Source organism: Oncorhynchus keta, chromosome 1 (genome assembly GCF_023373465.1).
Source record: "Oncorhynchus keta strain PuntledgeMale-10-30-2019 chromosome 1, Oket_V2, whole genome shotgun sequence".
Lineage (NCBI taxonomy): Eukaryota > Metazoa > Chordata > Actinopteri > Salmoniformes > Salmonidae > Oncorhynchus > Oncorhynchus keta.
Window position 1 is genome coordinate 30,485,549 of NC_068421.1, and position 24,436 is coordinate 30,509,984.

Genomic DNA, 24,436 nt, shown 5'->3' on the forward strand with positions numbered 1-24,436 from the left:
TGTGTTAAAAAGCTGTATTTCATCAACAGGAGGAAACAAGTGGATTAGCTGTAGTTTATGGAAACTGCATCCTCAAATTTAATGTCTCTGGAAATAAACCAGCTGTTTGTAAAACACTAACTGAACATGGAAATAGACAAATTACATGTTACTAAAACACATTTCTAAATGTAATTTATCAAACTTGAATTAACTAAAATAGTCACTGCTCATTATAATCTTGACAAGGAGACTAAGGTGAAACTAATGAACCAGCAAAGTACATTTTACACTACCTGCTACAAACGGGTCACAAATAGAATATAGGACAACTGGTAAGTTCCCGTCTACCATTTTCTGATTAATGAACATGACCCAGTACTACAGGTTAACTATGTTCCATTATGTCCCCAGTGGCTTGGCCACCACTCTAAACAGAGTGTTCTTCAGGTAGGTACACAGTTGGTTCATCAAGTCCTTGTTTTGGCCTTCCACCCAGTGAATCTCCACAGCAACATCCTGCTCCTCAGCCTTCACATTCACCAAGCACTTAAACAGGAAGTGTTGCACAGCGCCAGGGCTCTGTGGCTGCATCACTTCCTGTCCAGTGGCATTGACTTCCTGTTCCTGTGTTTCGGTAGGTACTTCCTCTGTGATTATGGCTTCCTGTTTCTGTGTTGTGGTGGGTAGTGCTGTCTGTGCCAGTATGGTATTGGGTGTTATAGAGGGAGAAGACTCCATGATGACATCCTCCTCTGTCCCACTGTTCTTGACTGGGACACAGCTGGTTTCCTCCTCCTGGCTTTGTACTTCCTGTCCGCTGGCCCGCTGAGAGTTGGCCCGGTTGGTCCCTGACTGTGGAACACTGCCTGGCCCTTGTGCTGCAGTGGGAGTGTGTGACTCTGTGTGTGAGCTATCCGGAATGTGTGTAGAGTTGTGGTGCTGGGCTGTGACTGAGGAAGGGGTGGTGGAAATACCACTGGGGGGCGCTCTGGGCAGCTCTCTGAGGTGTCGGCCCTGGTCTCTGCGTCTCTGTCTCCCATGGATCCAGGTGTTCTCCACAACAGTCAGGAACAGACTCTGCTCTTTCCTCCCACATGGGACACGCTTGTACAGCACCTGTAGAACATAGATGACAGTTGCTGTGTATTTTGTCTAGGATCTCAGATTTGTATTCCCCGGTTGGAAAAACTGGGTTAGGGTGTATGTTTGCAGTAAGGTATGTCAATGAATGAGGTGTGTACATGTAAATGCTTAAGGAGTTGTGTGTGGTATGAGTTCCTTACAGTAAGAGTGTGTGTGTGTGTGTGTGTGTGTTGCTGAGAGTTCTTGTGATTGCTGTGTCTTTTTTTGCATTGAAAAGTATTGGGCGTATTATATGTGCATTCAGACCGACTTTTTCCACTGTTACATAAGCCTTATTCTAAAATGGATTATTAAAAAAAAAAAAAAAAAAGAAATTCGCAATAACCCATAATGACACAGCAAGAACAGGCTAAGAATTTTCTGCAAATGTTATTAAAAATAAACTGAAATCACATTTACATAAGTATTCAGACCCTTTACTCAGTGCTTTGTTGAAGCACCTTTGGCAACGATTACAGCCTCAAGTCTTCTTGGGTATGACGCTACAAGCTTGGCGCACCTGTATTTGGAGAGTTTCTCCCATTCTTCTCTGCAGATCCTCTTAAGCTGTCAGGTTCGATGGGGAGCGTCGCTGCAAAGCTATTTTCCGGTCTCTCCAGAGATGTTCGATCAGTTTCAGTCCGGGCTCTGGCTGGGCCACTCAAGGACATTCAGAGACTTGTCCTGAAGCCACTCCTGCATTGTCTTGGCAGTGTGCTTAAGGTCGTTGTCCTGTTGGAAGGTGAACCTTCACCCCAGTCTGCGGTCCTGAGTACTCTGGAGCAGGTTTTCAGCAAGGATCTCTACTTTGCTCCATTCATCTTTGCCTGGATCCTGACGAGTCACCCAGTCCCTGAAAAACAATCCCACAGCATGATGCTGCCACCACCGTAGGGATGGTGCCAAGTTTCCTCCAGACTAGGCATTCAGGCCAGAGAGTTCAATCTTGGTTTCCTCAGACCAGAACTTTGTTTCTCATGGTCAGTTTTTTTAGATGACTTTTGGCAAACTCCAAGAGGGTATTCATGTGCCTTTTTACAGATGGAGTGGCTTCCATCTGGCCACTCTACCATAAAGGCCTGATTGGTGGAGTGCTGTAAAGATGAGTGTCCTTCTGGAAGATTTTCCCATCTCCACAGGGGAACTCTGTCAAAGTGACCATCGGGTTCTTTGTCACCTCCCTGACCAAGGCCCCTTCTCCCCCGAATGTTCAGTTTGGCCGGGCGGCCAGCTCTAGGAAGAGTCTCGGTTCCAAACTTTATCCATTTAAGGATGATGACCTTCAGTGCTGCAGACATTTTTTGGTACCCTTCCCCAGATCTTTGCCTCGATACAATCCTGTCTCAAGATCTACGGACAATTCCTTCAACCTCGGTTTTTGCTCTGATATGCACTGTCAACTGTGAGACCTTTATTTAGACAGGTGTGCCTTTCCAAATCATGTCCAATCAATTGTATTTACCACAGGTGGACTCCAATCAAGTTGTAGAAACATCAAGGATTATCAATGGAAACAGGATGTACTAGAGCTCAATTTAAAGTCTCAGAATACTTATGTAAATAAGTAGAAGTTATTTTTATACATTTTTAAACATTTCAGAACCTGTTATTGCTTTGTCATTGAGTGTTGTGTGTAGATTGAGGAAAACATTTAATCCATTTTAGAATAAGGCTGTTAAAGTAACAAAATGTGGAAAAAGTCAAGGGGTCTGAATACTTTCCGGTGTGTAGATTTATTTTGTAATTGAAAATTGTTTAAATATATAAACACCTGAAACAATGAACGTATGTAGAAAAGATAATGGACCTATATTTTTTGTCTAATATCAACATTGTTAGTTTTCAATCACCAAAAGAAGAGGTAGACTGTCTGGGAGGATCTATAATTCAAATAATGATGCATTCAGGAGTATTTTGGGCTCACATTGATTTCCTTATGTTAGAGCATAACAACTAGTGCTCATTTTCATACATTTGGTTTTTAAAACAACAAATTGACCAATGTCTGTTCAATGATTTGAATCCCATTTTTACCCTGAGAGCTCAATGAGCACATTGCACACTTTCCCCTGAGATAAAATCAGATCCAGGCCGAACTGTGCGATGTAGGGAGTAGTAGTTTCCAGCAGGCCAATATTCTATATAGTTTAGCGCAGAAAACATAATTAACTACAATGACCATAATCCATTGCATGTCTACTTGTGCGGTCTGTTTATTTTACGGCTGCTACATTAGGTTAGTGTGGGGCAGACACAGCGAGAGAACGCCAATCATGAGGAGTAGAGAGCAGTTGCTTCACAAGGTATCTCTACCGGAAAATAGATCTAAGTGACTGGTTGGTGTTCAGGGGTCATAAAAGTATGCCTGATTTACATTTGAAGTACTACTAAAATAGTAATTTTGAAATATTGAATAAAGTAATCAAATAAAACAAGCTCTACTCCAACTAACCAAATGTGAAAACATGTTAGTTAGATTTAATAGCAATTTGTCAGAGTATTTTGTGTAGACAAAAGTTGTATAAGTATTCACCCCCTTTGTTTAGGCAAGCCTAAATTAGGTCAGAAGTACAACTTTGGCTTAACAAATAAGTTATGGACTCTCACTCTGAAATAATAGTTCACTGTTTTTAATGACTACCCCTTCCTGTCCCCCATACAAACAGTGGGGAGAACAAGTATTTGATATACTGCCGATTTTGCACGTTTTCCTACTTACAAAGCATGTAGAGGTCTGTACATTTTTATCATAGGTACACTTCAACTGTGAGAGACAGAAACTAAAACAAACGTCCAGAAATCACATTGTATGATTTTTAAGTAATTAATTAGCATTTTATTGCATGACATAAGTATTTGATACATCAGAAAAGCAGAACTTAATATTTGGTAAGGAAACCTTTTGCAATTACAGAGATCATACATTTCCTGTAGTTCTTGACCAGGTCTGCACACACTGCAGCAGGGATTTTGGCCCACTCCTCCATACAGACCTTCTCCAGATCCTTCAGGTTTCGGGGCTGTCACTGGGCAATACGGACTTTCAGCTCCCTCCAAAGATTTTCTATTGGGTTCAGGTCTGGAGACTGGCTAGGCCACTCCAGGACCTTGCGATGCTTCTTACGGAGCCACTCCTTAGTTGCCCTGGCAGTGTGTTTTGGGTTGTTGTTATGCTGGAAGACCCAGCCACGACCCATCTTCAATGCTCTTACTGAGGGAAGGAGGTTGTTGGCCAAGATCTCGCAATACATGGCCCCATCCATCCTCCCTCCCCTCAATACGGTGCAGTCGTCCTGTCCCCTTTGCAGAAAAGCCTCCCCAAAGAATGCTGTTTCCACCTCCATGCTTCACGATTGAGATGGTGTTCTTGGGGTTGTACTCATCCTTCTTCCTCCAAACACGGCGAGTGGAGTTTAGACCAAAAAGCTCTATTTTTGTCTCATCAGACCACATGACATTCTCCCATTCCTCCTCTGGATCATCCAGATGGTCATTGGCAAACTTCAGACGGGCCTGGACATGCGCTGGCTTGAGCAGGGGGACCTTGCGTGCGCTGCAGGATTTTAATCCATGACGGTGTAGTGTGTTACTAATGGTTTTCTTTGAGACTGTGGTCCCAGCTCTCTTCAGGTCATTGACCAGGTCCTGCCGTGTAGTTCTGGGCTGATCCCTCACCTTCCTCATGATCATTGATGCCCCACGAGGTGAGATCTTGCATGGAGCCCCAGACTGAGGGTGATTGACAGTCATCTTGAACTTCTTCCATGTTTTTTTTTTAACCCCTTTTTCTCCCCAATTTCATGGTATCCAATTGTTGTAGTATCTACTATCTTGTCTCATCGCTACAACTCCCGTACGGGCTCGGGAGAGACGAAGGTTGAAAGTCATGCGTCCTCCGATACACAACCCAACCATGCCGCACTGCTTCTTAACACAGTGCGCATCCAACCCGGAAGCCAGCCGCACCAATGTGTCGGACGAAACACCGTGCACCTGGCAACCTTGGTTAGCGCGCACTGCGCCCGGCCCGCCACAGGAGTCGCTGGTGCACGATGAGACAAGGACATCCTACCGACCAAGCCCTCCCTTACCCGGACGACGCTAGGCCAATTGTGCGTCACCCCACGGACCTCCCGGTCGCGGCCGGTTACGACAGAGCCTGGGCGCGAACCCAACAGTTGTTGCCTTCTCACCAAGCTGCTTGCCTATTGTCCTGTAGCCCATCGCAGCTTTGTGCAGGTCTACAATTTTATCCCTGATGTCCTTACACAGCTTTCTGGTCTTGGCCATTGATGAGAGGTTGGAATCTGTTTGATTGAGTGTGTGGACAGTCTTTTATACAGGTAACGAGTTCAAACAGGTGCAGTTAATACAGGTAATGAGTGGAGAACAGGCGGACTTCTTAAAGAAAAACTAACAGGTCTGTGAGAGACGGAATTCTTACTGGTTGGTAGGTGATCAAATACTTATGTCATGCAATAAAATGCAAATTAATTACTTAAAAATCATACAATGTGATTTTCTGGATTTTTGTTTTAGATTCCGTCTCACAGTTGAAGTGTACCTATGATAAAATGTACAGACCTCTACATGCTTTGTAAGTAGGAAAACCTGCAAAATCGTCAGTGTATCAAATACTTGTTCTCCCCACTGTACATCTGTAAGGTCTCTGTCCAGTACTGAATTTCAAGCACCGACTAAACTACAAAGACCAGGGAGCTTTTCGAAAGCATCATAGGCCAGTGATTGAATATCACTTTAAGCATGGGCATGTTAATAATTAGGCTGTGGATGATGTATTAAACCACCCATACACAAAGATAGTTGTCCTTCTGAGCTGCAGGACAGGAATGAAACCAGGAGCCCATTGGTAATTTTAAAACGGCTACAGAGTTCAATGGCTGTGATGGGAGAAAACGGAGGATGGATCAACATTGTAGTGACTCCACAATAATGAGCTAAATGACAGCGTGAACAAAAGACAAAAGTAATACTGCAAAGAACACACAGCAAAGCAATACACTTTTAGGCCTAAATTCAACAATATCAATGAGTATAATCGGACGGAAACCGTACGCACCTCAAATAGCCCGAATCGCTCAGCACTAAACTCAGCATAAGCCATGGCAAAATGCGTAGAATTACAGGAAATTAAGTTTTAAAACCAAAAAATTCTCTCAGCTCCATGGCAGTGTGTATAGAATTGCAGGACATTCATTTTAAAACGGCAAAATGTTCTCTCAGCTCCATGGAAAAGTGTAGATTTGAGGAAATTAGCTTTAAAAACAGCAAACTTTGCTCTCCCCTGCCAAGGTGTGTGTGCCTTTCAAATGTTCTTGCCTGCAACAAATTCAGCTGCGCCGACAGGCCGGCCACACCCATCACCTAAGCCCCCTTTTAATCCAGAAAAAACCCTGTATGTGTTTACCTTCAGGTCACTGAGCGTCTTCTCCAGCCAGGCAGTGATGGTCTCTACAGGCCTGGGGTTGGAGGGACAGCCTATAGAGGAGGCCTGGGACTGCAGCTCCTTCACTGTGGGCTGAAGCAGCATGAAGGTCAGTGGCTTACGAGACTTCTCCAGCTTCCTCTTCTTACTGGGTGGAGACTGAGGAGAGAGAAATAAAATATACATTTACAGATTGTGGGGTTTACGGAAAGAAGTCATTAAAAACTTCTGGTGAAGATGTGGTCATACTTCAATGTAGGTGATAGTGAATCCATCTTAAACCTCGCCAGATAAAATGGTGATTCATGATGACAGTGTGGAAGACTGCTGGTAAATGCACAATATACAGTGCATTCGGGAAGTAGTCAAACCCATTGACTTTTTCTATATTTTGTTACCTTATTCTAAAATGGATTTAATATAACAATTTCCTCAGCAATCCACACACAACACCCCATAATGACAAAGCGAAAACAGGTTTGTGGACATTTTTGCATATTTATTTAAAACAAAAAACATATACCTTATTTACAGAGTATTGAAGGTCCCCAAGAACACAGTGGCCTCCATCATTCTTAAATGGAAGAGATTTGGAACCCCCAGGACTCTTCCTAGAGCTGGTCATCCGCCAAACTGAGCAATCGGGGGAGAAGGGCCTTGGTCAGAGAGGTGACCAAGAACCCGATGGTCACGCTGACAGAGCTCCTCTGTGGAGATGGGAGAACCTTCAAGAACAACAACCATCTCTGCAGCACTCCATCAACCAGGCCTTTATGGTAGAGTGGCCAGACAGAAGTCACTCCTCAGTAAATGGCACGACAGCCCACTTGGAGTTTGCCAAAAGGGACTTAAAGGACTCTCAGACCATGAAAAACAAGACTCTCTGGTCTGAGGAAACCAAGATTGAACTCCTTGGCTGAATGCCAAGCGTCACATCTGGAGGAAACCTGGCACCATCCCTACGGTGAAGCATGGTGCTGGCAACAACATGCTGTGTGGATGTTTTTCAGTGGCAGGGACTGGGTGACTAGTCAGGATCAAGGGAAAGATGAACAGATCAAAATACAAGAGATCCTTGATAAAAACCTGCTCCAGAGTCAGGACCGCAGACTGGGGCGAAGGTTCACCTTCCAACAGGACAACGACCCTAAGCACACAGCCAAGACAAAGCAGGAGTGGCTTCGGGACAAGTCTCTGAATGTCCTTGAGTGGCCCAGCCAGAGCCCAGACTTGAACCCGATCGAACATCTCTGGAGAGACCTGAAAATAGCTGTACAGCAACGCTCCCCCTCCAACCTGACAGAGCTTGAGAAGATCTGCAGAGAAGAGCGAGAGAAACTCCCCAAACACAAGCGTGTAGCGTCACACCCAAGAACACTTGAGGCTGTAATTGCTGCTTCAACAAAGTACTGAGTAAAGGGTCTGAATACTCATAAATGTGATTTCGGTTTTATTTTGATATTTCCCAAAACTCAGAAAAGTTTTAAAAAATACATTTTTTAAAAGTAGTAGTACACTACACACCCTCAGAAACGGACACAATTAAGCTTAAACATTGACGACGTTGAGTGAACAATTTATAAAGTGAAGTATCACTTCAAATGGTATTAGTCACATGCATCAAATACAACAGGTGTAGATAGACCTTACAGTGAAATGCTTCCAAACAGGCCCTTAACCAACAATGCAGTTAAGAAAATACCCCCAAAATATTTAAAGAGCAGCAGTAAATAACAATAGCGGGGCTATAAACAGGGGGTACCGGTGTCGAGTTACGTACATGTATGTAGCATTATTAAAGTGACTATGCATAGATAAGAGAGTAGCGGGGGGCAATGCAAATAGTCTGGGTAGCCATTTGATTAGATGGTCAGGAGTCTTAAGGCTTGGGGGTAGAAGCTGTTTAGAAGCCTCTTGCACCCAGACTTGGCGCTCTGGTACCGCTTGCCGTGCGGTAGCAGAGAGAACAGTCTATGACTAGGGTGGCTGGAGTCTGACAATTTTTGGGCCTTCCTCTGACACAGCCTGGTATAGAGGTATTGGATGGCAGGAAGCTTGGCCCTGGTGATGTACTGGGCCATACGCACTACCCTCTGTAGTGCCTTGCGGTCGGAGGCCGAGCAGTTGCCATACCAGGCAGTGATGCAACCCGTCAGGATGCTTTCGATGGTGCAGCTGTAGAACCTTTTGAGGAACTGAGACCCCATGCCAAATCTTTTCAGTCTCCTGAGGGGGAATAGGTTTTGCCGTGCCCTCTTCACAACTGTCATGGTGTGCTTGGACCATGTTAGTTTGCTGGTGATGTGGACACCAAGGAACTTGAAGCTCTCAACTTGCTCCACTACTTTCCTAGTATCCATGGAAATCCCTCTGGGCGGCTGGGGAATGATGGATGAAGATGTAGTGAGGAGAAGAGAAACAGATTAGGGAAGAAAGGGAGGAGGAGAAGAGCGGACTGAGAAGAGGAAACAATCATTTTGCTCACTCATTCCGTGTGACAATGAGTGAATGAAAGAGAATGTCAGTGAGTGAGTGAAAGAGGGATTAATGGAGAGTGAGTCTTGGACTCCTGTAGATTTAGGCCACGGATGAGTCATGACCTGCATAACCGTCTCTCCCTTCCTGTGACCGCTATTCCTTACCTTCCACATTCCTCCTTAGCTCATCTTTGTGTCAACACATTGAATTGTGAAGGCAAAGAACCATACCATTAGGAAATTGAGTTGGTAATATCAAACCACCACAAGGGGGCGCCCCTTCCATGTCCTACACCTCAGCAATGACATTGGCCCTGCTGTGCCTTGCCTCAGAGCTGCCACGCTGCTATCGTGGAGGCATTCCTTCCCTAAGCAAGTCCCCACATAATAATACCACAGGGCTCTCTACCTTAAACTGTGCTATAGGTTAACATTTATTCATTGGACCATAAAAACCTATTTCAATTCACCAGATTGCCAGATCGGGTCTGCAGTGAAACAATGCAATAATGACATTGCAGTCAGTCAGACAATATGGCCAACTGACCTAGTAAGCACAGAATGGAGGACTCGACCACGACCTTCAAACTGGTCTTATATCAGTTATCTGTGAGATGTTTAATTAATGTATTATCCTTCCATAGAAAAACAGTGTTATCAGACTAGTCAATAGGAGAAAGAATTGACAGTGTCTAGCCTAGACTCATACCTGGACTCATACTATTTTTTATAATTTAGCTGGGCTAGATTAAGATTGTTCTATTGGTTATTTTGTGCCAGGCAATCACAAAACTACTAGCCCTGCCCATCTGGCACTCTAGGAAAGCTAAAGCAAATGAAAGATTGCAAATAGTTTTTGAACCCAGGTCTGTCTTGGGAGTCTACACCAGCCAGGCCTGGTTATAGCTGCTTCATGCGTTTCTGTAGCCTGTCTATACAGCATATCCTTCACACAACACACAGTAACACAGTACACACACAGATTTACACAAACAAAAGCATACACACTGAAAAACACTAACAAGCACATACCAAAAACCACTGACAGGAAAGAACACCTCTCCTCATCTAGTCTGTGTTTGTAAAACTAAGTTCACTCTTCGGTTTCCAGTGATTCATCTTTACCCTTTCCCTCCCTTTCTATTATAAACCTGACTCACCCACTTCCACCTCCTGGTCAGTCCACACACAAGAAAAATAGCTTTCTGTATTGACCACACCTCGCTCTAGTCATCTAGTGTAGCCAGTGTCTGTTTCTCTCTCTAGCAGCCAGTCTGCCCCAATTTTCTAACCAGGACTCAAGCCTGGGTGCTCAGCTGAACAAACAGAGCCCCAGCATGGCTCCCCTGATATTCAATTCCTGACCACACAGACAGCTCAGCAGAATAGAGATGGCCATTGAGATGGCCCCCTCCCAGAACCTCAATACCAGGGTCTTGCTCCTGTTGACCTCTGACCCCTCCCTAACCATGCCCCTTGCTGTAAATCTTCTCCTGCATGCACCCTGCTGTGGGCCCACATTGTCACATGACACTCAGAACACAGATACCAACACGAGCTAGAGCGCTTTGATTTTCATCTTCCCTCTCCAAGTCGCCTTTTATGGTCTCTGTACCTTTTCCTTTCTCTCCATCTCCCCCTCTCTGTGTAATGAAGGGATCAGATTCTGTCAATGTGGCTGGTGAGACTCACTTCCTGCCTTACACATCAGTCAGATGTCAGAGCGATTGATTGAATCACCAGGTTGTGCTGAAAACACAGGCTGTGGTGCCACGGAGGAGCTAGTTACTAGTACACAGGTGCCTGCTCTAGTAATCCGTGGGTTAAGTCAGCCAGACATTTGTACGCTCACTTGCACACAGTCATATGCACAATTCATGCATAGAACCCCCCCACACACACACACACTCCTCCCCAGTCTGCCTGGTAATGGAGTGTTCCACTGTGTGAAGAGAGGGCAGTAAAATGTAGGCCAATCTTTCTGCTCAACTGCCTTTGTGGTGCAAGGCAAACAAAACAATAATTTGACTGACACCAAAGGAGTCTTCATATACTGCAACACTCCACTTTCCATTTGGCTCCCAGGTGGCGCAGCAGTCTAAGGCACTTCATCTCAGTGCAAGAGGCGTCACTGGGTTCGAATCCAGGCTGCATCACATGATTGGGAGTACAATTGGGCCAGCGTCGTCCGGGTTTGGCCGTCATTGTAAATAAGAATTTGTTCTTAACTGACTTGCCTAGTTATAAAGGTTAAATTTAAAACACGTAATATAAAACATCCCCAGGCCTCTCTAGCTCCCTTTTTACTCTAGTTGTTATTCGCAATACTTCCAGCTCTCACACTCATATTGAGCTCTGATGCCCTTTGCTCGCTCTTCTCTCTCATTCGATCATTCCCTCAAGAGCCTAATGGCATGGCGTGCGTGTGCGCACTGTCCTGTCCCGGCAACTGTTGCCTGGATTCAGCAAATTAGGGGAGGGACGCAAACGTCTCCCCAGAGAGTGGGTTGAGTGCTGCCTGTGTTCTCTTATGGAATTGGCTGGAGAATGGAGTGGGATGGGCCAGGAATGCATTATTAAGGAAGTGTGGGGATGTTGGGAACGTCTGGAAAAGTAGCAGGGGTGTAAGTTGTGACATGGCTCTGGATGCCTTCCTTCTCTTCTACTCTCCCACTACAGATGAACTGGTTGGGAGAGGACCCGAGGGGAACCACCCACCAGAGCCAGCTTACCGGAACAGTAACGTCATCATAGAAACTCCAGGCCAGAGCCCAGCGCATGGTCCGTCCCTGGCAGAACTCTGTGTGGGTCACTTTGGGTACCTGGGAACGGAAACAGACCAATACAGAGAACATTAGACAACACTAATGGAGCAGACGACAACAACAAGCATTAGCAATACACAGGTAGCTCTACAGAGGCACATCCCCAGCATGTCCAGGTGAATGAGCGCAGCACTACATCCTTAAAGGTGTGAACAGGACACATTTACACATACAGCGTTTAGTGCCAGAGCAGAGCACTCATGAGAAGAGCCTCCAATAAGCATGAAGGACCTGGGGGAAAAGATCAGTGTAAAAGACTCTTGAATAGTATCCACTTGGTACACCCTCCCTACACATATTCATTAAGCAGTGGGTTTCAGTGGGGAATGTGCTCCAGAGATGCAGGTCAGGGACATGGATCTCAGAGGCAAGAAAACGCATCCCTATATGAGAGCGCCATGTTGACCCCTAAACACCCCCTTGAACCAAGCAGCGAGAGAACAAGGAAGATGGAGAGAAAGAGATACAGGGTGCAAATAGCATTAGCATATTAATTAGGTCTCCTATTACACCCCTGCGCTGGAAGTTGGCCAAGGCTGCACTAACACTAATGACCAGCGACAGCCCTCTGACACCTCTGGAGGAGTGTGGGATGGTCCTCCCCCAGTGATTGACGTGTGTGTGGTTAACACCATGGGAGCTGCTGTGCCAGTCATCCCCAGTGAATGAGTCTCGTAATCTCGGAGGTAAGCGACTGACAGTGGCACAGGGCTGGAGACTAACCTCTATAGCCAGTCAGTTAGCAGTCATGTGCTAGGGGCTAATAGCTAGGATAATGGAGCTAATGAACGTTAGTTGCACTGACCTACCGTGTGTGTATGCGTACGTGTGTGTAATATGAATGTTTGTGTGTAGGCCCTGCCATGCGTTTCAGTCACGCAAGGCTAATAGAATTCAGCTCAATCAGGTCTGGGCTGTGACATTGCTTAGCCAGCGTATTAGCCAGGCTTGATCCGTTACGGTTCAGAAGGTATCTGATCCCCCTCTTCCGTCTCAGAGGTGGTATTAAAGATTGTGGGAGGGAGTTCATTCAACCCTCCATTACCTCACCTTATCACTGGGTATATATGGGGAATCAGGATATTTTTAACACATGCCAGGGCTTGGTACAGCACAGAGCATCTGTGTGTGGTACCCAAGCTTGGTACAGCACAGAGCATCTGTGTGTGGTACCCAAGCTTGGAACAGTACATAGCATCTGTGTGTTGTACCCGGGCTTGGTACAGTACATCTGTGTGTTGTACCCGGGCTTGGTACAGTACATCTGTGTGTTGTACCTGTTTGCAAGTGCTGTGTGTATAAGATCATGTATGAGCATCAAATGTCTCGTCGGAGCTCCCATTCTGAAGACTGTCTCAAATATACGCAGGTGTGTGTGTTTGTGCACTCACCCCTTGTTTTCTCAGCTCCTCCTTCAAAGGTGCCAGGCTGCACTTCTTTCCCAGCATGCAACTGTACCACCTGGAAAAATAATAATCTATTATTGTGTGAGTCCAGCGCGCTGGGCATGAACCCCTGCCTGCAATAAAACAAGCGGCAGATATAGGATCTACCTCTTGCTTCCCTCCATGGAAAAACATCCCAACGGACTTTCTGTAGTTATGAGGCAAAGAGGTTAGTTGTAATTACTACATATATATGAGAGAGAGAGAGACAACAGGGCCAGTATGATTCTCTATGGTGGAACAGAGCTTTGAAGTCCAGACCAGGGCAGATCACTCTCTTTCCTCTGCAATGAAGAGATAAGTCTACTGTAATCAATACAATAGCATATAGAGTCTCAGTACTAACCAGCAAGGATAAATACAGAGACAAACCTAGCGGGGAGAAAGAGAAACCAACAGCGAGTCAATCTGGATAGAAAAACTAAACAATGCATGACAAACCTTGTCTGGTTGGGTTGCCGGTCCTGTCTAGATTAATTTGGCCTAGATACTATATATCTATGAGCAATGCTGTGTATGATGAGGATGGCGTGTTTATTGTTATAGTAATGTCAATCTTTTTAAGAGATTCTCCGGTACTCTTGTGTAGTTCTGAAAGTAGTGCTTTCGGTCCCCGAAAACTGTGTACTGCCACATGTGCATGGTGTGTACAATGTCAACATTTAGGATCATTATGTTCTATGCTTACCAAAATTACAAATTGGTTTCTCGGAATTGCCTTGTGAAAGCTTAACACTGCAAGATCATATTTTCAAACTTGGCTAGTCATATTGGCATAAGGGGTAAGGGTGGGGGTGAGATGGTTTTGGGTAGGGGTGGGGGTGAGAGGGTTTTGGGTAGGGGTAAGGATGGGAGTGGTGGGGGTGAGAGTTTTGGGTAGGGGTGCAAAGGCCTCGCTTCAAGTGGCACCATGAAATATTGAGGACCTGTAATATCCCCAGATGTTCCCCATTTTGTCATGCAGAGAGGAGGCTGAACATCCATGTTAACACACAGACAGAAGCAGTCAGATTCTTAGCAAAGTTCTACATTTATTTTCAAGCTATTCCTTCCAAGAGTACAAAGACCGGTGATTACAACTTTATTACCCTCTCCACATAGCTAGTGATTATCAGATCAATAACAGACAATGACGAGCAGAGGGCATCTTGTTGAAACGGGGGACTTTCCTGGCTGGTGGTTGGGGTGTGTGTGTGATAGTCTGGTGAGAGTCATTCCAGGTTTAGTGTTGTTGGGGGGGGGGTCGTGAGTCTCAGAGGACCAATCAGATAGGCTGGCTTGGTTTCCGTGGACACCTGGTGGTTGCTCTGCTGTCCCAGCATGCAGTGTGTGGAGTGACAGCCTGCTACGGCTGCCTTGGCCCCGGCCTCAAACAAACTACACACACTGCAGGGGAGGAGAGGAACGAACAGAAGCGGGAGACTAGAGCAGGCACACCTTCCCCTGTGGCAGACACTCAACACCAGCCAAGCGCACCACACAAGTACACCGGTGTGAACACACAGACACATGCAGGCAAACAGACAGAGATGGACACTTTTCCCCCTGTGAGGGCCACTCAACTTTCACACAAACACCGACACACTCTCCTGTGGATGACAATCACCTTTGCACACAAAAATATGGTAGTGACACAGTGCAACACACTCATACAATCACACACCTTCCAAGTCAGCCACTTGTCTTGGTCACCACGCGTGCAGTGTGATCAAATCTAATTCTCACACACACACACACACACACACACACACACACACACACACACACACACACACACACACACACACACGTTCCCTATGGCCATGCAGATAATGCCGTGGGGGTGGATGACTGTTTACTCCTGGTGCCAATTCATTAAACAAACTCTGGGTGACAGCTCCATCCCATCGTTCTGCTCTCCTCCATCAGTGGCCCTCTATCATCCTTCCTTACCTTACATCCTAAATGAAAGGGTGCATTTGTAACAGAAGGTAATGAACAAACACCCACCAACTGATAAACAGGCTTTTCTATATTATATTTGGGGTCTAGGGAATTGGCGCAGATAAATTCAGCAAAAAAAAAAAAAAGTCCCCTTTTCAGGACCCTGTCTTTCAAAGATAATTCGTAAAAATCCAAATACCTTCACAGATCTTCCTTGTAAAGGGTTTAACCTTTCTAGGGCAGGGGTTCTCAGGCCCAGAGCTGTGTGTTCGCAGATATTTGCTTCCGCAACAGAGTGGGGCAGCCATTGTCCTTCATCTCTTGGAAAAGCGACAGTCCCGGTTGATATATTATCAATTATATATATTTTAAAAACAACCTGAGGATTGATTATAAAAAACCTTTGACATGTTTCTGTGGACATCACGGATACTATTTGGAATTTTATTCTGCGATGTCGTGACCGCTTGAGCCTGTGGATTTCTGAACATAACTCCATTTGGTTGGCGCGTTATTTTGGATATAAAAATAATCTTTATGGAACAAAAGGAACATTTATTGTGTAACTGGGAATCTCGAGAGTGCAAACATCCGAAGATCAAAAGGTACGCGATTTAATCTATTGCTTTTCTGACTTTCGTGACCAATCTACTTGGCTGCTAGTGTTTGTAATATTTTGTCTACTGAGAGAGATGTTCTTACGCTTGTTATGCTTTTGCCGAAAAGCTGTATTGAATTCTGACACACGAGGTGGATTAACACCAAGCTAAGCTGTGTTTTGCTATATTGCACTTGTGATTTCATGAAAATTAAATATTTTTAGTAATTTAATTTGAATTTGGCGCACTGCAATTCAACAGGTGTTGATGAAAATGACCCCGCTAAAGGGATGGGTGCGTCAAGAAGTGAACAAGTCCTATACAGCAAATGAAATAAACATCTTGTTAATCTACCCATTGTGTCCGATTTCAAAAATGCTTTACAGCGAAAGCACAACAGATGATTGTTAGGTCATAGCCAAGTCAAAAAAACACAGCCATTTTTCCAGCCAAGATAGGAGTCACAAAAAATAGAAATATTGATCAAATTAATCACTAACCTTTGGTGACTTTCATCAGATGACACTCATAGGACATCATGTTACACAATACATGTATGTTTTGTTCGATAATGTGCATATTTATATCCAAAAATCTCAATTTACATTGGCAAGTTACGTGCAGTAATGTTTTGATTCCAAAACATCCAGTGATTTTGCAGAAACACTCTTATTCACAGAATTAAAGATATGCTTCTCCTTAATGCAACCGCTGTCAGATTTTAAAAAACTTTACGGTAAAAGCATAATCTGAGAATGGAGCTCAGAGCCCAATTCAGCCAGAGAAATATCTACCATTTTGGAGTCAACACCATAAATATTCACTTACCTTTGATGATCTTCATCAGAAGGCACTCCTAGGAATCCCAGTTCGTTCCATAAAGTCCATAATTTATGTCCAAATAACCACTTGTTGTTAGCGTGTTCAGCCCAGTAATCCATCCAGCACAATTAAACTGTGTTTGACCCGACAAGAACTCTTGGAAATGTATGATGGGACAGGGAGTACCCCTCAAGGTTTCCCTAATCTCTGGGGAATGGAACTGTCGGCTGGGTAGTGAAATACAGTGGTGAGAACTATGGAGAAGAATATAACTCACCTAATGTTCGTGTGCGTAAGTAAGGTGTATGGTATAAAATGGATGTCTTTGTATAATGAACTGGAGAGTGCTCTCGTGAATAAACATTTTGACTATTGTAAGCTGGGAATTCTGTCTATGTCATCTTAACTAGAACCTTAACACTGGGTTGCAGACAGAGTAGATTAATTGAATATTTATGAACATTGATAACAAAATTTTCATATCACATGGTCTGGGGCGGTGTGTCACAGCATCATCGGACTGAGCTTGTTGTCATTGCAGGCAATCTCAAAGCTGTGCGTTACAGGGAAGACATCCTCCTCCCTCATGTGGTACCGTTCCTACAGGCTCATCCTTACATGACCCTCCAGCATGACAATGACACCAGCCATACTGCTCGTTCTGTGTGTGATTTCCTGCAAGACAGGAATGTCAGTGTTCTGCCATGGGCAGCGAAGAGCCCGGATCTCAATCCCATTGAGCACGTCTGGGATCTGTTGGATCAGAGGGTGAGGGCTAGGGCCATTCCCCCCCAGAAATGTCCGGGAACTTGTAGGTGCCTTGGTGGAAGAGTGGGGTAACATCTCACAGCAAGAACTGGCAAATCTGGTGCAGTCCTTGAAGAGGAGATGCACTGCAGTACTTAACGCAGCTGGTGGCCACACCAGATACTGACTGTTACTTTTGATTTTGACCCCCCCTTTGTTCAGGGACACATTATTCAATTTCTGTTAGTCACATGTCTGTGGAACTTATTCAGTTTATGTCTCAGTTGTTGAATCTTGTTATGTTCATACAAATAGTAGGTGACGTTTCTTTTTTTGCTGAGTTAATAAAGCATGACCAATCGGAAACCAGCGTGATGCGGTCTTGAATGCTATTCCACCACACCCAGTGTACTGATGGGGACCAATGTGTGGTGTGTTTGTGTGTACTACGCGCGCACGTCCTACGTGTCCTACTCTCTCTCACCGCAGGCGTGTCTTGAGCTGCAGGCTGTCGTGGATGATCCTCTTGACAAACTCCAGCTCTCCTCCCTCAGCCATGATCTCCGTCACCCCACCTGTGTTCACTGAGCTGGGGGGAGGACGACGAGAGTTCCTGGAATTTACCCCCTGGGGAGGAGGATGGAGAGAAAGGGGAGAGGGGAAGAACAGGGTGGGAGGAAGAACAGGGGCATGGGGCGAGAAAGTAAAGGGTAGGAAAAAGAGGGCGTGACAGAAAAGGTAATGAAAGGAAAAAAGAAAAATAGAGGGGGAGGTGAACAGTGAATAAATTAGCTTTATAAAGCCGTCTTTCCAGATTCTCAGAACACTTTCCATTTAAGAGGGGCCTACCTTAGCCTCTAGTTGGTTGGCGAAGAAGGGAGGGTTACACATGCAGAAGTCATAGACGATGGCCGACTCCTCCTTTAGAGCGTCCATTAACAGGGTCTTCTGGGGAACTTTCACCACTGGGACATGAGACAGGGCAAGGACATGTTATGAACAAGGTTTCAAGCCATCTTCCTTTCAGTAGTGGAACATTACAATGCGGCTACCAATGGACAGCTTGCCACTGACCTTTGATGAGATCTGAGAGGTTGTTCTGTTCTACGTTCCTGGTGGCATAGTCAAAGCAGATGTCATCTACCTCAGTAGCCAGGTAATGCCAGCCATTCATAGAGGCTCCCAGCAGGGGGTAGATACAGGACGCTCCAGTACCTGGGGATATGTGTGTATTCAATGCCACTCCCGCTGTCTCTTATTGTCCATAATGGATTAACAAGAGGTGACCCAGACAGCCATTTAATTTCATTTATTTCAACTTTATTTAACCAGGTAGGCAAGTTGAGAACAAGTTCTCAATTACAATTGCGACCTGGCCAAGATAAAGCAAAGCAGTTCGACACATACAACAACAGAGTTACACATGGAGTAAAACAAACATACAGTCAATAATTACAGTAGAAAAATAAGTCTATATACAATGTGAGCAAGTGAGGTGAGATAAGGGAGGCCATGGTGGCGAAGTAAATACAATATAGCAAGTAAAACACTGGAATGGTAGATTTGCAGTGGAAGAATGTGCAAAGGGCAAAATAAATAAATACAGTAGGGAAAGAGGTAGTTGTTTGGGCTAAATTATAGATGGGCAATGTACAGGTGCAGTAATCTGTGAGCTGCTCTGACAGCTGGTGCTTAACTTCTTCGAGACAGGGGGCGCTCTTTTAATTTTTGGATAAAAAACGCTCCCATTTTAAACGAGATATGTTGTCACAAAAAGATGCTCGACTATGCATGTAATTGACAGCTTTGGAAAGAAAAAAACTGACGATTCCAAAACTGCAAAGATATTATCTGTGAGTGCCCCAGAACTAATGCTACAGGCAAAACCAAGATGACATTTCATACAGGAAATGCCCCAGATTCTGAAGGCGGTGTTCCAATGTCTCCTTATATGGCTGTGAATGCGCCAGGAATGAGCCTGCACTTTCTGTCGTTTCCCCAAGGTGTCTGCAGCATTGTGACGTATTTGTAGGCATAACATTGGAAGATTGACCATAAGAGACTACATTTACCAGGTGCCCCCCGGTGTCCTGTGTCGAAATTATTGAGTAATCTCCCGGTCCATGCGCGTTCCATTTCTTCAGAGGAGAAACCAAACTGCCACGAATGATTTATCATCGACAGATATGTGAAAAACACCTTGAGGATTGATTCTAAACAACATTTGCCATGGTTCTGTCGATATTATGGAGTTAATTTGGAAAAAGGTTTGCGTTGTAATGACTTAATTTTCGGGTTTTTCCTTACCTAAACGTGATGAACAAAACGGAGCTATTTGTCCTTCACAAATAATCTTTTTGGAAAAACTGAACATTTGCTATCTAACTGAGAGTCTCCTCATTGAAAACATCTGAAGTTCTTCAAAGGTACATTTTATTTGAATGCTTTTCTTGTTTTTGTGAAAATGTTGCATGCTGAATGCCAGGCTTAATGCTATGCTTGGTTATCAATAATCTTACACAAATGCTTGTTTAGCTATGGTTCAAAAGCATATTTTGAAAATCCGTTTTGTTCATCACGTTTGGCTAAGAAACAGATCTGAAAATGCAGTCTCTACAACGCCGAACTTTTTACCAAATTAACTCCATAATATCGACAGAAACATGGCAAATGTTGTTTAGAATCAATCCTCAAGGTGTTTTTCACATATCTATTCGATGATAAATAATTCGTGGCAGCTGTGTTTCTCCTCGAAGCAAACAAAAAATACACGCAGCTGGAGATTACGCAATAATTGCAACGGAGAACACCAAGCGGTCAATCTTCCAATGATTTGCCTACAAACACGTCACAATGCTGTCGACACCTTGGGGAAACGACAGAAAGTCTAAGATCATTCGTGACCCATACACAGCCATATAAGGAGACATTGGAACACAGCACATTCAAAATCTGGGGCACTTCCTGTATGAAATTTCATCTTGGTTTCACCTGTAGAAGTTAAGAGCAATTGGAGGTCACGGGAGGAGAGTTGTATGGCACTGAAGCTCGCCTGGAAGGTTAACAGTGTCCAAAGGGCCAGAAGTATACAGAATGGTGTAGTCTGCGTAGAGGTGGATCAGAGACTCACCAGCAGCAAGAGCGACATCATTGATGTATACAGAGAAGAGAGTCGGTCCAAGAATTGAACCCTGTGGCACCCCTATAGAGACTGCCAGAGGCCCGGACAACAGACCCTCCGATTTGACACACTGAACTCTGAGAAGTTGTTGATGAACCAGGCGAGGCAATCATTTGAGAAACCAATGCTGTCAAGTTTGTCGATGAGGATGTGGTGATTGACAGAGACGAAAGCCTTGGCCAGGTCAATGAGTACGGCTGCACAGTATTGTTTCTTATCGATGGCAGTTACGATATCATTTAGGACCTTGAGCGTGGCTGAGATGCACCCATGACCAGCTCTGAAACCAGATTGCATAGCGGAGAAGGTATGGTGGGATTCGAAATGGTCGGTAATCTGTTTGTTGACTTGGCTTTCCAAGACCTTAGAAAGGCAGGGTAGGATAGATATAGGTCTGTAGCATTTTGGGTCAAGAGTGTCCCCCCCTTTGAAGAGGGCGATGACCGCAGCTGCTTTCCAATCTTTGGGAATCTCAGACGACACAAAAGAGAGGTTGAACAGGCTAGTAATAGGGGTGGCAACAATTTCGGCATATCATTTTAGAAAGGGTCCAGATTGTCTCACCCGGCTGATTTGTAGGGGTCCAGATTTTGCAGGTCTTTCAGAACATCAGCTGACTGGATTTGAGAGAAGGAGAGATGGGGAAGGCTTGGGCGAGTTGCTGTGGGGGGTGCAGTGCTGTTGACCAGGGTAGGGGTAGCCAGGTGGAAAGCATGGCCAGCCGTAGAAAAATGCTTATTGAAATTCTCAATTATAGTGGATTTATCGGTAGTGACAGTGTTTCCCATCTTCAGTGCAGTGGGCAGCTGGGAGGAGGTGTTCTTATTCTCCATGGACTTTACAGTGTCCCAGAACTCTTTTGAGTGCGTGTTGCAGGAAGCAAATTTTTGCTTGAAAAAGCTAGCCTTGGCTTTTCTAACTGCCTGTGTATATTGGTTTCTAGCTTCCCTGAAAAGTTGCATATCATGGGGGCTGTTCGATGCTAATGCAGAACACCATAGGATGTTTTTGTGTTGGTTAAGGGCAGTCAGGTCTGGAGAGAACCAAGGACTATATCTGTCCCTGGTTCTAAATTTCTTGAATGGGGCATGCTTATTTAAGATGGCGAGGAAGGCATTTAAAAAAATAACCAGGCATCCTCTACTGACGGGATGAGATCAATGTCATTCCAGGATACCCCGGCCAGGTCCATGAGAAAGGCCTGCTCGCTGAAGTGTTTCAGGGAGCGTTTGACAGTGATGAGTGGAGGTTGTTTGATCGCTGACCCATTACAGATGCAGGCAATGAGGCAGTGATCGCTGAGATCTTGGTTGAAAACAGCAGAGGTGTATTTAGAGGGCAAGTTGGTTAGGATGATATCTATGATGGTGCCCGTGTTTACTGCTTTGGGGTGGTACCTGGTAGGTTCATTGATAATTTGTGTGACATTGAGGGCATCAAGCTTAGATTGTAGGATGGCTGGGGTGTTAAGCATGTCCCAGTTTAGAACGCCTAGCAGCACGAGCTCTGAAGATAGATGGGGGGCAATCAGTTAACATAGTGTCCAGAGCACAGCTGGGGGCAGAGGGTGGTCTATAGCAGGTGGCAACGGTGAGAGACTTGTTTTTGAGAGGTGGATTTAAAAAAAGTAGAAGTTCAAATTGTTTGGGTAGAGACCTGGATAGTAGGACAGTACTCTGCAGGTTATCTTTGCAGTAGATTGCAACACCGCCCCCTTTGGCCTTCTATCTTGTCTGAAAATGTTGTAGTTAGGGATGAACATTTCAGAATTTTTGGTGGTCTTCCTAAGCCAGGATTCAGACACGGCTAGAACATCCGGGTTGGCAGTGTGCTAAAGCAGTGAATAAAACAAACTTAGGGAGGAGGCTTCTAATGTTAACATGCATGAAACCAAGGCTATTACGGTTACAGAAGTCATCAAAAGAGAGCGCCTGGGGAATAGGAGTGGAGCTAGGCACTGCAGGGCCTGGATTCACCTCTACATCACCAGAGGAACAGAGGAGGAGTAGGATAAGGGTACGGCTAAAAGCTATGAGAATTGGTCGTCGAGAACGTCTGGAACAGAGAGTAAAAGGAGGTTTCTGGGGGCGATAAAATCGCTTCAAGGTATAATGTACAGCCAAAGGTATGGTAGGATGTGAATGCAGTGGAGGTAAACTTTGGTATTGAGTGATGATGAGAGAGATATTGTCTCTAGAAACATCATTGAAACCAGGTGATGTCACCACATGTGTGGGTGGTGGAACTGAAAGGTTGGATAAGGTATAGTGAGCAGGTCTTGAGGCTCTACAGTGAAATAAGCCAATAAACACACACCAGAACAGCAATGGACAAGGCATATTGACATTAAGGAGAGGCATGCTTCGTCGAGTGATCATAAGGGTCCAGTGAGTGGTGAGGTTGGTTGGGGTCACGGCGATTCAGACAGCTAGCCGGGCCATCGGTAGCAAGCTAGCATAGGATGGAGGTCTGTTTTTAGCCACCTCGTGCGTTTCCGTCGGTAGATTAGTGGGGTTCCGTGTGGTAGAGGGGATCAATCTAATTGGCAAAATAGTTATAGTGACCCAGAAAAATTGTCCGATTCAGATAGCAGCCCATAAGACCGCTAACGATTAGCGGGCCGCAGATGGGCGTTTCAGGTAACGTTGCGACGGAGGGGCCAGTTGGATAACTCCCTCTGGCAGATAACGTCGGTAGTACAGTCGAAGACCCGGTGGGGCTCCGCATCGGCAGTAAAACGGGTCCGGATAGGTGATTGTAGCCCAGTAGTGGCTGATGGAACTCTTCAACTGGCTAGCTCCGGAATAATTTATGTTTGCTCCGGGATCCAATAGTCACACGGATAGCAGCTCGCTAGCTGTGAGATCCAGATGTAAATGTCCAGAGCATGCGGTCGTAATCCGGGGATATGGAGAGAAAAATAGATCCGGTATGTTCTGGTCTGAGTTGAACAAAACTGGCGATAAATTTTAGAGCTAAAGGATAGCTGATGACCACAAACCGTGGTTAGCTGAATACTAATGTTAGCCAGTAAACTGGCTAGCTTCTGGCTAGCTTCTATTGTGGATTTCAGATTTGAGGTAAATAATAATAAATGAATAAAATAAAAAATAATTGGTGAGGCGGGTTGCAGGAGAGTGTTTTGAAGTTGTTTTTGGAAAAGAAAATATATAAAAGACATGAAGAAAGTTGTAAATATATATGGGACACGACAAGAGGAGGACAAAGGACATCTGACCGCTATGCCATCTTGGTAAGTTGCCATGATCAGATCATCCAGGTCTAACAGAGACCAGGGCCTCCAATCTACCCAACCACAGTGAGGTCCCCTGGGGCAGTGGAGATGGCACCTCGCAGGTCAAGCTTTGGGAGAGAGTAATGCCCTGTGGCTATCCATCAGGAGAGTGACAGCTCCAATCAGCTTACAGAATGGACCAGGCACCAGGGTCACCAATCACTGACCTGTCCGTCTCTCTGAGGAGCTAAACTGACGAACACACATCACACTCTCTGATGGATAGAGCAGGAAACCAGCCATGACATGTGGATGGGGATTTGGCCAGTGATATCCAGTGGTCCCCAGAAAATAGATAGGCCTACAGTACATGTGGGATCCGAAGGTGGATGTGCTAACCATCATGCAGCCCCTCTCTGCCAGCCTCTGTGCCAGTCTGTGATGCACATTGGCAGTCAGCTGCCCTTGGACTAGTAAGAGTCAGCCTGTATTAAAAACATGTCCCAGAGTAGCAGTGCAGATCTAGGATCAGGTCCCCCCTGTAATTAAATTCATATTCATTATCTCATAAACAAAACTGATCCTATATCAGCACTCCTCTTCAACTTTGTGAAGATGTGTCCTGGGCTAGA

General features: G+C 45.0%; 1 protein-coding gene across 1 annotated transcript in view; it reads right to left on the bottom strand.

Annotated features, from left to right (window-relative positions):
* Positions 1-24,436, bottom strand: part of LOC118394745 (RNA N6-adenosine-methyltransferase mettl16-like) — a 33,462-nt gene continuing 9,026 nt past the window's right edge. Inside the window, exons 4-10 of the mRNA XM_052521263.1 lie at positions 18,463-18,603; positions 18,238-18,353; positions 17,873-18,015; positions 13,244-13,313; positions 11,760-11,849; positions 6,533-6,709; positions 1-1,098 (exon numbers count right to left, since the gene is read on the bottom strand). Of these exons, the coding sequence (XP_052377223.1) occupies positions 382-1,098; positions 6,533-6,709; positions 11,760-11,849; positions 13,244-13,313; positions 17,873-18,015; positions 18,238-18,353; positions 18,463-18,603 (1,454 nt within the window). The 3' untranslated portion in view covers positions 1-381. The remainder of the gene's footprint in view (positions 1,099-6,532; positions 6,710-11,759; positions 11,850-13,243; positions 13,314-17,872; positions 18,016-18,237; positions 18,354-18,462; positions 18,604-24,436) is intronic.